Here is a 15,759-nt window from a genome sequence, read left to right on the forward strand (position 1 = left end):
GCACAGTGCAGATGTTCTCAGTCAAACCCTGGTCAGAGACACCCCACTAATGCCCTCATCCTCTGGATCAGTCAAACCCCGGTCAGACACACCCCACTAGCGCCCTCATCCTCTGGATCAGTCAAACCCTGGTCAGAGACACCCCACTAACGCCCTCATCCTCTGGATCAGTCAAACCCTGGTCAGACACACCCCACTAATGCCCTCATCCTCTGGATCAGTCAAACCCTGGTCAGAGACACCCCACTAATGCCCTCATCCTCTGGATCATTCAAACCCTGGTCAGAGACACCCCACTAGCTCCCTCATCCTCTGGATCAGTCAAACCCTGGTCAGAGACACCCTACTAGTGCCCTCATCCTCTGGATCAGTCAAACCCTGGTCAGAGAAACCCCACTAACGCCCTCATCCTCTGGATCAGTCAAACCCTGGTCAGAGAAACCCCACTAGCGGCCTCATCCTCTGCTGCTGTATGTCCTGAGAGAGGAAGGCTAATTGGATGCTATGAATAGTGGCCATCGGTCACGTTCTCTGGCTGACTTCAAGTGGAAGACAGAATTCTCTGATTCTGAAGTCATTCTGAAGTCAGCCTCGGAATGACAAACGGCCCCATGCGATAGAGATGGTCACATGACCCTCGACGTCAGAAGGCTTTTCCCAGATCTACAACCCTCCTCTCTTCCCGGAGCTCTGAGGCAGTTGCAGGCCGGGCGTCTTGGTGAATGAGAAGCAGCCGCTTGATAGGCTAGGAGCGGTCTGGTCGAATGTCGTGAGAGAGAGATCACTCGAATGTTCCACTCTCCTCTGCGCTCACGGTTTCACTTCGCGTTCCACTCTCTTCTGCGCTCACGGTTTCACTTCGCGTTCCACTCTCCTCTGCGCTCAGGGTTTCACTTCGCGTTCCACATTTTACAACTATCTTTACTCTGTCAAACATGGGCGATTGGTATTCCGCCCCAAAACACATCTACCAGTCAATGTGTTAAGACTGAGTCCAGTTTTCTGCTCTGAGTTGAATACTGAGTCACATTCCTCTGGTGGCTCAGTACTAAGGTAGTCAAGTGCGATCCTTCTTCTCAGAAATGCAAAGCATCTGCGGGCACTCTTTCCTGAAAATGTATTTGTATGTGTGTCGTATACAGCGCACCCCCTCAGCTAATCCAATCAAGCCATCCCCCTTAAATCCCCCTAATTAACTCTGGCTTCCACACCAGGCCTAATTGGCCGAGATTATGGGCCTATCACAACATGGCTGGGAGGACGAACATCTGTGGCGTGACGAGATTCCAGCTGGAGAAAAGCACCCATGAGAGGAGAGAGAGACAGGAGGAGAAAAGCACCCATGAGAGGAGAGAGAGACAGGAGGAAAAAAGCACCCATGTGAGGAGAGAGAGACAGAAGGAGAAAAGCACCCATGAGAGGAGAGAGACAGGAGGAGAAAAGCACCCGTGTGAGGAGAGAGAGAGACAGGAGGAGAGAAGCACCCATGAGATAGAGAGAGACAGAAGGAGAAAAGCACCCATGAGAGGAGAGAGACAGGAGGAGAGAAGCACCCATGTGAGGAGAGAGACAGGAGGAGAGAAGCACCCATGAGATAGAGAGAGACAGAAGGAGAAAAGCACCCATGAGAGGAGAGAGAGACAGAAGGAGGAGAGAAGCACCCAAGAGAGGAGAGAGAGACAGGAGGAGAAAAGCACCCATGTGAGGAGAGAGACAGGAGAAAAGCAGCCATGAGATAGAGAGAGGCCGAAGGAGGAGAGAAGCACCCATGAGAGGAGAGAGAGACAGAAGGAGAAAAGCACCCATGTGAGGAGAGAGAGACCGAAGGAGGAGAAAAGCACCCATGAGAGGAGAGAGACAGGAGGAGGAGAGAAGATGAAGAGCAGGAAGAGAAGAAGCACTGAAGAACGACGGGGAAGGATACGACACTGAGAGAGAGAGAGAGAGAGAGAGAGAGGAGGGGGGGAGTGGGAGAGAGAGAGAGAGAGAGAGGGGGGGAGGGGGAGAGAGAGAGAGAGAGAGGGGCGGAGAGAGAGAGAGAGAGAGGGAGAGAGAGAGAGAGACAGATTATGTGAGAGTAATAAAAGGGAGGGAGGTGAAAGAGATAGAGATAGACAGAGAGAGAGAGAGAGAGAGAGAGAGAGAGGAGAGAGAGACAAAGAGAGAGAGAGAGAGAGAGAGAGAGAGAGAGACAGTGATTATGTGAGAGTAATAAAAGGGAGAGGGAGGTGAAAGAGAGATAGAGATAGACAGAGAGAGAGAGAGGAGAGAGAGACAAAGAGAGAGAGAGGAGAGAGAGACAAAGAGAGAGAGAGAGCTTGTGTGAGAGTGTTAAAAGGGAGAGGGAGGTGAAAGATAGAGATAGAGAGAGAGAGAGAGAGAGAGAGAGAGAGAGAGAGAGAGAGAGAGAGAGAGAAAGACAGAGACAGAGACAGAGACAGAGACAGAGACTGAGACTGAGTTTTCATATGCCCTCTATAGTTAATCCCCAGTGTCACCATCACCACAGTCAGACAGACTAGAGGAAGTGAATCAATATTTGAGGGGTGCAGTAATAAAAGGTAATAGACACTAGCATAATAAAGATAAAATACAACTCCTATCCTTTGAGAATACAGCTGAATGAGTTAAAGGGGCACAGTCACGCTTGTTTCAGTTGATATTATTTGAATAAAATGCTGAAATTCTGTGTCTAGGCCTTTTTAAAATCCACATATTTTATTCCCTTACAGTATATGGGAAATAATGTGGCAAAATCCCATAAAAACCTCAAAGGGAGACATCACAGTACATGTTTGCCTTTGAAGTTTTGCTGCGATTTTGCAGATGTATTTCCCACATAGAAATTACTACACTGACTGTGATTTTAAAATGCCTACTGTACACACAGAATTTAAGCAAGTGCGACTTTAAATTCACAGCTATCTGCCTAGTTATCATTGAACCTAACCCCCAGGTGAAAGAGAACCCCATCACATTGATGGTACACTGGTAAACTGAAGGCGATGGGATGATTTGTGCGCAGCACTTTGATAGAGTGCAAAATGGAGCCCAAGGTGGAGGTGGAGGGCCGGGCTCATGGGGATGGTTGTGTCACACGCCTGGTTCACCATGGGGAGTGGGACGGGTAACCATGGAAAAGGGCCACAGCTACTCTACCCCCTTTTTCACCTGGTAGGTTCTCTCTTCTCTCCTTACCCAGCCCTAACCCTAACCCTAACCCTAACCACATCCCCAAACCTAACCACATCCCCAACCCTAACCACATCCCCAAACCTAACCACATCCCCAACCCCAGCCCTAACCACATCCCCAACCCTAACCACATCCCCAACCCTAACCACATCCCCAAACCTAACCACATCCCCAACCCTAACCACATCCCCAACCCTAACCACATCCCCAACCCTAACCACATCCCCAACCCCAGCCCTAACCACACCCCCAGCCCCAACCCCAGCCTTAACCCACACACCGTCAAGAGGAGACTTCTCCTCCGCATGCTCATCCTCCTCCGCCAGCAGCACCTCCTCTGGAAGGACAGACAAAAAGGAGAGAGAACCGGATCAGGTACCACACACACAATATCCCGTACACACACACATTATCCAATACACACACACAGTATCCAGTACACACACAGTATCCAGTACACACACACAGTATCCAGTACACACACACAGTATCCAATACACACACACAGTATCCAGTACACACACAGTATCCAATACACACACACAGTATCCAGTACACACGCACACAGTATCCAATACACACACACAGTATCCAGTACACACACACTGTATCCAGTACACACACACTGTATCCAATACACACACACAGTATCCAGTATACACACACAGTATCCAGTACACACACACAGTATCCAGTACACACACACTGTATCCAGTACACACACACACTGTATCCAGTACACACACACAGGAGCGCCCTGCGCCCACCTTCGGTGCTCGACCCCTAAAGAACACAAACAGCACAAGACTCCAGATATCCATCGTTAGTTCCACTCAGTTCTGTATGGTCAACACCACTATGAGATGCACTGGAGGTGATCCTGACCCGCCTTGCAGATCCACTCCAGGTAGCCGGTCAGCTCTCTCTCGATCTGCTGCTGCCTCCGAAGCTTCAGGAACTCCTGTCTCTTCTCCACGCGCTCTCTCTCTTTGGCAAACTCCCTGTGGAAACACACGCGCAAATATAAAATAAAGAATGCTGACAGACATACACCCGTCAATACCCACCGACCAACACACACACACACACACACACACACACACACACACACACACACACACACACACGCACACGCACACGCACACGCACACGCACACGCACACGCTACTCCTCTGTGATAAATAGTTCATTTCTAATGCACACAGAGCTCTTTGATACCCTGCCCCCCCCTCCCCTCCTCACTGGGAGGGTCCTTTACTTCAGAGACACACACCGCCACAGCGGCCCGGGGGAGCGCAGGGCACGGGCTCGGGCCAATCAAAGGCCTGTTTGAAGAGCTGGAGCTACACTTGAGAGGTAGACAGACGGGTGGATGGATGGATGGATGGATGGATGGATGGATGGATGGATGGATGGATGGATGGAGAGGGAGGGAGGGATGGATGGAGGGATGGATGTATGGATGGAGGGGAAGGGAGTGAGGGAGGGATGGATGGAGGGATGGGGAGGGAGGGAGGGAGGGAGGGAGGGAGGGAGGGAGGGAGGGAGGGAGGGAGGGAGGGAGGGAGGGATGGATGGATGGAGGGGGTGGTGAGGGAGGGAAGGATGGATGGAGGGGGGGGTGAGGGAGGGAGGGAGGGAGAAAGGGATGGATGGATGGATGGAGGAGGGAGTGAGGCAGGGATGAATGGATGGATGGAGAGGGTTGAGGGAGGGAGGGATGGATGGATGGATGGATGGAGGGGGGGTGAGGGGGGGAGGGATTGATGAATGGATGGATGGAGGGGGGGTGAGGAAGGGATGGATGGATGGATGGATGGATGGATGGATGGGGAGGGGTGAGGGAGGGAGGGATGGATTGATGGATGGAGAGGGGTGAGGGAGGGAGGGATGGATGGATGGATGGGGGGGGTGAGGGAGGGAGGGATGGATGGATGAAGAGAGGAAGGGAAGGATGGACAGACGGACGGACGGATGAGCGGACAGACAACCACTCTGGCACACTGCCGGAAAACAACGTCAGAAGTAGCCGGCCAGCCGGACAAGCATTCAGCCGGTCGGTCGGTCAAACAGCCAGCCAGTCGGTCAAACAGCCAGCCGGTCGGTCAAACAGCCAGCCAGTCGGTCAAACAGCCAGCCAGCCTGGCAGTCGGTAAGGTGGACGACCGCCCCCTCGTGCGCAGGAAAGATGAAGAGATGATCTCCTCTCCCCTCGGACCCCCTGCTGTTTCCGTCCAGACTAATAACAATGTACATGAGACGTTTCCTTCCGTTCAGGGCTGTCTGAGGCCTGAGTCTCGCTGAGAGGACACGTCTCCCGTCAGACGCCATCAGACGGGTGAAACCACTGAGCCCATACGCGGGGGGGGGGCCTTATGATTAAAGACGAGGAGAAACCATTTTAAAATACCGTGTGAAGGATCAAAAAAAGAGACGCACCGCTAACATTTGACTAACAATTGCCTCCAGTGGGATTCTACTTGAAAACTTCAAACGCCAGCGCTCCTACAGACTGGAGGTCTATCTCATTAATGTAGTTCTTGAGAAAAAACACAGGAGAGATTCATTGTGAAGAAACTGATGCCAAGAGTGATGTCTGAATGCAAGAACCAGCATGTTACCTCCCTAAGTCTAGAGTACAGAGTTGATTTCAGGTGGTGTGAAAGGTTTTATGCCTCTCATACAGATCGATTCTTATATAAGCAGAGTTTGAGTTTGAGTTTATTTCATTCATGCTTGCAGTTAACGAGTGAATAAAAACAGAATTTACATCGATAAATAAACAAAATACATCTATTAAGCCTACATTATACAGCATAAAAATTTAGGTTTATACACACATGCACCCATACGTTTGAACTCATGCACATTTACACATACGACCATACACTTACATAAAAACATAACATACCATAACATTTTTTAAAGCCATAAAGCAACAATAAATAAAAAAAACACAAACAACACAACACTCCGACTCCATGTTTTGTTCCTCTCAGGTCTGTATTGTTCAGTCTGACTGCTGGAGGCAGGGTTGTTGCTCTCAGCCTGTTTGCTCTGCACTGGACGTGTGTAAGATTGCTTCTGCTTCGTAGCTGTCTGTTTGTATTTTCTACTCTTGTCTGGGGGGGGAGGGGTAATGGAGTGTGTGTAGTGCGTGTGTGTGTGCGTGCGTGTGTGTGTGTCATTTCTTTGAGGAGCTGAATGGCCGCCTGTTCCCTCCTACTCCGAAGAGATGTGAGTTGTTTCATTTTTTTTATTCCGTCGTTAACTGCAAGCATGATTGAAGTCAACTGAAACTCAGACTCTACTTATATAAGAATCGATCTGTGTGAGAGGCATAAAACATTCATCACACCACCTGAAATTAAAGGATAAGGACACTGAATTTCATGTTTGTGTACACATGTTTGTGTACTGCACAAAACACAAATATTTTAACCTGTACTAGTCAGATACATGCCAGGGAAGCCAGGAATAATACATGACATTCAGTGTACTTATCTTTTAACACTCTGTACTCTCCTCTCACCTTGAGTGGCAGCTGAGATAGACTCTAAACTACTGTAAGCCCCCTGGATAGTGGATGAGGGAGGGAGGGAGGGCATCACTGGGCCCAAAGAAGGACAGAGGAGATGGAGGACCGAGATGAGAAAGAGAGAGGGAGAGGAAGAGAGGAAGAGAGGAGTGGGATAAAGGCGCTGTCGTTAAAGCGCTGAGTCACAAGGACGTTGTATAGACCAGCCGCCAGCCGGGCAGGTGGACAGATTAGGCTTCCCAGAACACATAATAACAACCGGAGACCCCCTGACCACAAACATGGTGATGAGAGAGAGAGAGAGAGAGAGAGAGAGAGAGAGAGAGAGAGAGAGAGAGAGAGAGAGAGAGAGAGTGTTTGTGTATGCATTGCTGTATTTGATCATGTGAGGATGTGTGGGTACAGTATATACGACACATGATGCATAATCAAGAGGTTGAAAAGAGTGAGGAGGGGAGGATGGGAGGGAGGGAGGGAGGGAGGGAGGGAGGGAGGGAGGAAGGAAGGGAGGGAGGGAGGGAGGGAGGGAGGGAGGGAGGGAGGGAGGGAGGGAGGGAGGGAGGGAGGGAGGGAGGGAGATGGATAGTATTCCTCATGTGAGTGAATGGAGACTCAGACTAAGCATCGCTGGGCATGGGGAGGTACATGTATGGGGTTAGGGTTAGGCTAGATTAGTTTTCATTAAAATAAACCCAGCCTCTCTCCATATTTACAAAACGATTTGTTTGATTATGGTAATAAACCTATAAATGTACACGTCTTTAAGGGGAAGGTCTTCCCATCATGCAACAGAGGCTTTCAGCCTGAGTGATTCAGACACTCCACTGGAGAAAGAGGATTAAACACACACGCACGCACGCACACACACACACACACGCACACACACACACACACACACACACACACACGTGTGCACACAGACACACACACGGTGGTACTGTATGGGGTGTGAAAAGTGCCACGTAGGCTGCTTGTTCAAAGCTTACTTACAATATGTATACATACACATATACATACACATGTTGTAGTCAACGATGGCAGCTCTTTGCAAAACTGCACACGCATGCAAGGTAGTTCGGTCGTGCAAAGCAAACAGAGGGGGAGGGGGGGTCACGTGACAGAATGAGTTCTTGTGTTGACACCTCAGTTATGTGTGTATGTATGTGTGTATGTATGTATGTATGTGTGTGTATGTATGTGTGTATGTATGTGTGTATGTGTGTATGTATGTATGTATGTATGTATGTATGTATGTGTGTGTATGTATGTGTGTATGTATGTATGTATGTATGTATGTATGTATGTATGTATGTATGTATGTATGTATGTATGTATGTATGTATGTGTGTGTATGTATGTATGTATGTATGTATGTGTGTGTATGTATGTATGTGTGTGTATGTGTGTGTGTATGCATGTATGTATGCATGTGTGTGTGTGTGTGTGTGTGTGTGTGTGTGTGTGTGTGTGTATGTAATGTGACATCCTCCCTGGGGCCGTTCTGCGGGAGGCTGCCACCATGGACTGCGACCCCAAGGTGAAAAAGCCAGAGGGGTCTCGACTAGGCAACCCAGTCCCCAGCACCATGGACAGCGGGGCCAGGTAGTTGACGGGGTTTTACAGGCCATTCCTGGTTGCCTGGGCAACGCTCTTACCCAGCTGCGCCGAGTTCCCCAATCAGGCCCGGACGGAACGATCACCGGCGGCACCCAATCGGCTAATGAGCCTGCACGCTGCTAAAGACCTGGCTGAGGATGCTCTCAGTCGTCTCTGGACTCAGCGTTACTGTGTAAGCTCAAGATAGTTATACATGTCCGTTATATAATTGGCTATAATATATATAATTGTCCGTTACAAATTATCTTTACTCATGGCGACTACGTCAATTTTCTATGGATCCACACCTCCGATCAAACATATTTTTTCTTTGTACCGTGATGAAGCCATACTGCGCTCAGCTAAACTAAGCACATTAGCCTCTTCTTCATAACTACTTCCGGTTTAATAAGGTCTATACTCCGCCGACAAATTATATTGTGAATGTAGCTCTTAAAAGCATACTGTAGTCCTTTCTGTCTACATGTCTCTGATATTTCAGAACTATTATTCCAGAAATGTGCTATTATTTCCTTTGGAATATCTCTCACTGATATAGCTGAAAACGGAATATTGACGTGCTAAAGCTTGACAGGCATGACGGCCGTAGCAACAGTAACTAAGGAGGCGGGGCTTTTGCGAAAGGCCAATTGAGGTTTCCCTCATTTCCAATGCCGACGAGCTCACAAGCAAACACAAACATCAACAAAACATAAGAAATCTACAACAATTAAGATCCAAAACAGTGATGAGCAAATTAAATAAAAAAGTTTCCTTATCGTCTACAGGAACCAGAGCCGAACCCCTGTTCTGATCCTGTGCTCTGAGTCCCCGGCAGAACAGAACCCCGGCTTTTACCCCGATGACATTTTCCTTCTGTTTTGCCTTTTTGTTTTTTCCTTTGTTCCAATAAATGCGCTGAGGTGTGAAACTGCTAACTGGCTCTGGTCCAGACTCTGAACACTGTCTGTCTCTGGTCCAGACTCTGAACACTGTCTGGCTCTGGTCCAGACTCTGAACACTGTCTGTCTCTGGTCCAGACTCTGAACACTGTCTGGCTCTGGTCCAGACTCTGAACACTGTCTGGCTCTGGTCCAGACTCTGAACACTGTCTGTCTCTGGTCCAGACTCTGAACACTGTCTGGCTCTGGTCCAGACTCTGAACACTGTCTGTCTCTGGTCCAGACTCTGAACACTGTCTGGCTCTGGTCCAGACTCTGAACACTGTCTGGCTCTGGTCCAGACTCTGAACACTGTCTGTCTCTGGTCCAGACTCTGAACACTGTCTGGCTCTGGTCCAGACTCTGAACACTGTCTGGCTCTGGTCCAGACTCTGAACACTGTCTGGCTCTGGTCCAGACTCTGAACACTGTCTGTCTCTGGTCCAGACTCTGAACACTGTCTGCTGTGCTCCACGACTTGGGAGATTACAGTATGTATGTGACGTGTAGGTTTAGGTGTGTTTTAGGTAGTACTCACCCTGATAAGACACCGAGGACCAGGTTGAGCATGAAGAAAGATCCGATGATGATGAGGGGGATGAAATACAGCCAGTTCCATGTGTTCCCCGAGGCATCGTTGGCCTGCAGTTACACACACACACACACACACACACACACACACACACACACACACACACACACACACACACACACACACACACACACAGGTAGATGGAGAAAACAGAAAATAAAAAACAACAGGTTAGTGCTAGAGTTGCATTCACATGGGCTTTTACTGTGTGCACACAATCTTAATCTGCCAGTAAAATGTTCTCCATAACGACACTCCCGCACACAGCCAGCCACCACATAAGTTCCTTTAAAGCTGCATGAGATATCTCGGCACTGCGTTTTAAGAACCACACTTCCCACAATTCCCCACTCACTCGCTGTAATGATGGGGAAAAAATATGATAACAAACGCGGCGTGTTGAGCAGACTGGATTGGAAGATTGTAGCTTGTTCAATGGACTTTCTGGAAGGATGGCTTCAGTGCACGTAAATACCAGTCTTCTTTCTTTTATGTGCATGTAGATAAATTCACGGGACACAGTGTGTTGTCTTCCTGATATTGTGACACGCAACGTGTCACTTCCGTTTCCACTACAAGATTTCCCGCCAGTGTATAGCCAGTACACCGAAATTCTAAAATAATAAATTCACAGGGTCTCATGTAGTCTCATGTCATGAAAACGATTGTTGGGGTCTTGCTTAGGCCAATTCATAAACTAATAGCAAGTAAAGGTGAATATTGAACTATAAAAAAGTTATCTTATTGAGCTTTAACACAAGTAAAACAGAACACATCCGTCCCATGCTCTTGCAGATTCCTGCTCTACAACATCAGGAGGATTCACCCTTTCCTCACTGATGAAACGGCGCAGGTGCTCATCCAGGCCCTGGTCATCTCTCGCCTGGACTACTGCAACTCCCTCCTCGCTGGGGCCCCGGCGTCAGCCATTAAACCCCTGGAACTGGTCCAGAAAGCTGCTGCTCGCCTGGTGTTCAACCTCCCCAAGTTCTCCCACACAACCTCCCTTCTCCTACGTGAAATGCAATTATTGTAAATCACTTTGAATTAAAACGTCAGCTGATTGACTGTAATGTAATTGAATGTAATGTAAAGGACAGAATGATAAACGTATACTTATTTAGCCATACATCCTGTTCTAAACTGATACACTACCCAGGGATAGGATACCATAAAAGCATTCGTTTTGCCGTAATCAGCTACACAGCAGTGAAAAAGGAGGAGGAGGAAGAGAGAATGTTAGAAAAAGAAGAGAGAGCTAGAGACTGACTGAAATATGGCCCCATTTGATTGGCCACGGGCAGTTAAACAACTGAATGTCCTCTCCAGTGATACAGACGCCAGTAGACGTCAGTAGATTCACACTGTGTGGTATCTAAAGAGACTCACGCTGGGGACATCCTGCTAGTTTCTCTGAGATGTCTTCTCCCGCCTGGACTGCTACAACTCCCTCCTCGCTGGGGCCCCTGCGTCAGCCATTCAACCCCTGGAACTTGTCCAGAAAGCTGCTGCTCGCCTGGTGTTCAACCACCCCAAGTTCTCCCACACAACCTCCCTTCTCCGTTCTCTACACTGGCTCCCTGCATCAGCTCACATCCAGTTTAAAACTCTGGTACTAGCCTACAGGGCAATTAAAGACAGCTTCCTGCTACCTCCAGGCCATGGTCAAACCCTACACCCCCCCCCCCCCTGACCGTTACGCTCTGCTACCCCGTCACTCAGAGGCCCCTGCGGTCCATCGACATGGTCACAGGCTCTTTAAGTACCACTGTGGAACAAACATGTAATACATTGATTAAATTAACAATTGGAATAAATCGGCCAAAACCGAATGTTTACGATAAACCAGTCCCCCGGGGACCCGGGGAATACTGAGATTGTGTTTCATTGTCTGCTTCCCCATCTGCCGGCCTGTCCCCCCTGCCTCCCTCCCTGTCTGCCTCCCTCCCTGTCTGTCTGTCTGCCTGTCTATCTGCCTCCCTGTCTGTCTGTCTGTCTGTCTGTCTGTCTGTCTGTCTGTCTGTCTGTTTCCCTACCTCCCTGTCTGTCTGTCTGTCTGTCTGTCTGTCTGTCTGTCTGTCTGTCTGTTTCCCTACCTCCCTGTCTGTCTGTCTGTCTGTCTGTCTGTCTGTCTGTCTGTCTGTCTGTCTGTCTGTCTGCTTGCCCAGATAGAGCCCAATCTATAACCCCAGATAGAGCCCCCTCTATAACCCCAGATAGAGCCCCCTCTATAACCCCAAATAGAGCCCCCTCCATAACCCCAGATAGAGCCCCCTCCATAACCCCAGATAGAGCCCCCTCCATAACCCCAGATAGAGCCCCCTCCATAGCCCCAGATAGAGCCCCCTCTATAACCCCAGATAGAGCCCCCTCCATAACCTCAGATAGAGCCCCCTCTATAACCCCAGATAGAGCCCCCTCCATAACCCCAGATAGAGCCCCCTCTATAACCCCAGATAGAGCCCCCTCTATAACCCCAGATAGAGCCCCCTCCATAACCCCAGATAGAGCCCCCTCTATAACCCCAGATAGAGCCCCCTCTATAACCCCAGATAGAGCCCCCTCCATAACCCCAGATAGAGCCCACTTTATAACCCCAGATAGAGCCCCCTCTACAACCCCAGATAGGCCAGTCCTAATCTCAGCGTTCTCAGAGCTCCAGAAGCTTCCCTCTCCAGAAGAAAGCGTCTTAGAGTCTAATCCCTCCTCCTGGTCTGCTGCACCACAAATCACTCACGCTACTCTGCGCTCACTCCCAGCGCTGGTCTATCAACAGTACTACCTGGTGCAATCACGACATCATCATTCCTTACACACGTGTATCTACTATACGAATCTATATGAACATAGAACTGCTCCAACGGCATCTTTGTGTCTGTGCTCAAACCCTGAAGAGTGGGCCTGATAGATAGATAGATAGATAGATAGATAGATAGATAGATAGATAGATAGATAGATAGATAGATAGATAGATAGATAGATAGATAGATAGATAGATAGATAGATAGATAGATAGATAGATAGATAGATAGATAGATAGATAGATAGATAGATAGATAGATAGATAGATAGATAGATTGATAGATAGATAGATAGATAAATAGATAGATAGATAGATAGATAGATGGATGGATGGATGGATGGATGGATGGATGGATGGATGGATGGATGGATGGATGGATGGATGGATGGATGGATGGATGGATGGATGGATGGATGGATGGATGGATGGATGGATGGATGGATAGACGGATAGACGGATAGACGGATAGACGGATAGACGGATAGACGGATAGACGGATAGACAGATAGACAGATAGATAGATAGATAGATAGATAGATAGATAGATAGATAGATAGATAGATAGATAGATAGATAGATAGATATAGGCCTGATATAGATGGTACAGATCCTGAAAGCAGCCATCCCGGGCGGAGAGATGAAGTTGAGGAGGGGGTCGGCTCTTCTTTGTGGACGTGCGTGCGGGGGGGGGGGGCGTCCCCCAGTGAGAGGCCAGGCGGCAGCAGTGATGCGCTGGGGACCTAGTGATCTACCCAGGGGGAGCGATGATCTTTCTGAAGCACAGTGACATTTTGCAGACGCCAGTGTCGGAACGTTGCCACCCTGCTGTGTGTGATTGTGATGGGGGGGAGGGGTGGCTGAATCAGCATGCTGGCTTAATGTAATGCTCTCTCTCTCTCTCTCACACACACACACACACACACACACACACACACACACCACTCACTGTCCTCCCCCTTTCTCTCTGGACTGTCTCGGGGCCGGCCCACACGGTGGATAAATGGCCGCTCCTCGGCATCTCGGCGCGGCTTCACTACATCGTCCATCACCCCCTCGCCTCGCCTCTACGTCTCTCCAACTTGTCTCTCACTACCTCATTATCTCTCCAGGCCGGCCCGGTCTCTCCATCTCCCCCCTCCGCGCTGTCTCGCTGTCCTCGCCGGGTCTTCTGGGTGGGGGAGATGGATTGCAGGGGAGGGACAATGAAGTGTAAACGCACAGTGTCGCGTCAGCTCGCAAATAAAATGTCAGCCGGGAAAGACGGAGAACTTTCATAGCTATTGTCACAGCCTAACCTTTCTACGCAGGGCTGAGCTCAGTTTCACATGGTGAAAAATGTTTACCGAGTCTCTTCTACTGCGTTACCATTTCAGCACTGCCCTTAGTCTGACAACACCTCATAGACAGTCTACATAGACAATGTAGCAATACTGATTCAAGACATATATCCTATGGAGGCCGGCAGGCCTGCTGTCCTCTGACTGCTTCCAGCACGTTTCTGCCTGTCTGCATGTTTGCTACGTTTCCTATGCACTGTTTCCTATGCTACGAATCCACTGTTTCCTATGCTACGAATCCACTGTTTCCTATGCTATGAATCCACTGTTTCCTATGCTACGAATCCACTGTTTCCTATGCTATGAATCCACTGTTTCCTATGCTATGAATCCACTGTTTCCTATGCTATGAATCCACTGTTTCCTATGCTATGAATCCGCTGTTCGGCGGACGCACACACACACACACACACTCACACACACACACACTCATACAGCTCTCCGAGGAGCGCTAAGCTAATCCATCAAGGGTCCACCAGCACAATACCACAACATCTCAGAAAGCCAGACAGCGTGCTCAAAGCAACAGCATTAAGGATAAACGCCATGTGGAAGGTTAAGCAGAGCTGCCTACAACGTGTTCAGGGGAGGTGAGGCCGCCAGCCTCTTAATCCACACAAGCCCTGATTCAGCAAGGTAATGAGAGATGCACTTATGAAATCATGAACGCCCCTTCTCCCCCTCCTCCTCCTCCTCTTCCCCCTCTTCCTCCTACTCCTCCCCCTCCCAACCCCCCCCCCCCCTCCTCCTCCTTCCTCCCCCTTCTTCTTCTTCGTCGTTTGGGTTAGTTATTGTCCTCCCCCCCCCCAGAGGGGCCGAGGGGCTATCCTTTTACCACCCCGAGCCTGGGTGAGGGGTCACCCGGGCTATATATCCGGGCACACCTCCAGGAGCCATGTCACCGTTTCCTCATCCACGACCGTCAGGCCACGCATTCCGTTGGGTGTCTGGTACGACAGTCCTGGATGACGTGGTCTGCGGTTTGTTCCTCAGCGCCACACTCGCACGCCGTCAGGATACCAAGCCCCATCTGTACATCCTCCCCCTCTTCCTACTCCTCCCCCTCCTTCTCCCCCTCTTCCTCCTCCTCCCCCTCATCCTCCCTCTCCTCCTCCTGCCCCTCCCTCCCCCTCCCCCTCCCTCCTCCTCCTCCCCCTCATCCTCCCTCTCTTTCTCCTCCTCCTCCTCCCTCTCCTCCTTCTCCTCCCCCTCCCTCCTCCTCCCCCTCATCCTCCCTCTCCTCCTTCTCCTCCTCCTCCTCCTCCTCCCCTTCATCCTCCCTCTCCTGCTCCTCCTCCTCCCCCCCCCCCTCCCTCTCCTCCTCGTCCTCCTCCCCCTCATCCTCCCTCTCCTCCTCCTGCCCCTCCCTCCCCCTCCCCCTCCCTCCTCCTCCTCCCCCTCATCCTCCCTCTCCTTCTCCTCCTCCTCCTCCCTCTCCTCCTTCTCCTCCCCCTCCCTCCTCCTCCCCCTCCCTCCTCCTCCCTCTCCTCCTCCTCCTCCCTCTCCTCCTCCTCCTCCTCCTCCTCCTCCCCCTCATCCTCCCTCTCCTGCTCCTCCTCCTCCTCCCCCCCCCCTCCCTCTCCTCCTCCTCCTCCTCCCCCTCATCCTCCCTCTCCTCCTCCTCCTCCCCCTCCCTCCTCCTCCCCCTCCTCCTGCTCCTCCTCCTCCTCCTCCTCCTCCTCCTCCCCCTCCTCCTGCTCCTCCTCCTCCTCCTCCTCCTCCTCCTCCCCCTCCTCCTCCTCATCCTCCTCAGGGAA

The 15,759-nt window shown here is 50.2% G+C and overlaps 1 protein-coding gene across 1 annotated transcript in view; it reads right to left on the reverse strand.

Moving 5' to 3' along the window:
- The window catches only part of cacna1bb (calcium channel, voltage-dependent, N type, alpha 1B subunit, b), a gene marked incomplete at both ends in the record, with an annotated part of 153,210 nt that overhangs the window by 76,010 nt on the left and 61,441 nt on the right, over positions 1–15,759 (reverse strand). The window contains 3 exons of the mRNA XM_084454778.1: positions 3,476–3,532; positions 4,081–4,196; positions 9,809–9,912. Coding sequence (XP_084310904.1) covers positions 3,476–3,532; positions 4,081–4,196; positions 9,809–9,912 — 277 coding nt within the window. The remainder of the gene's footprint in view (positions 1–3,475; positions 3,533–4,080; positions 4,197–9,808; positions 9,913–15,759) is intronic.

This window comes from Borostomias antarcticus (assembly GCF_949987555.1).
Source record: "Borostomias antarcticus genome assembly, chromosome: 2".
Lineage (NCBI taxonomy): Eukaryota > Metazoa > Chordata > Actinopteri > Stomiiformes > Stomiidae > Borostomias > Borostomias antarcticus.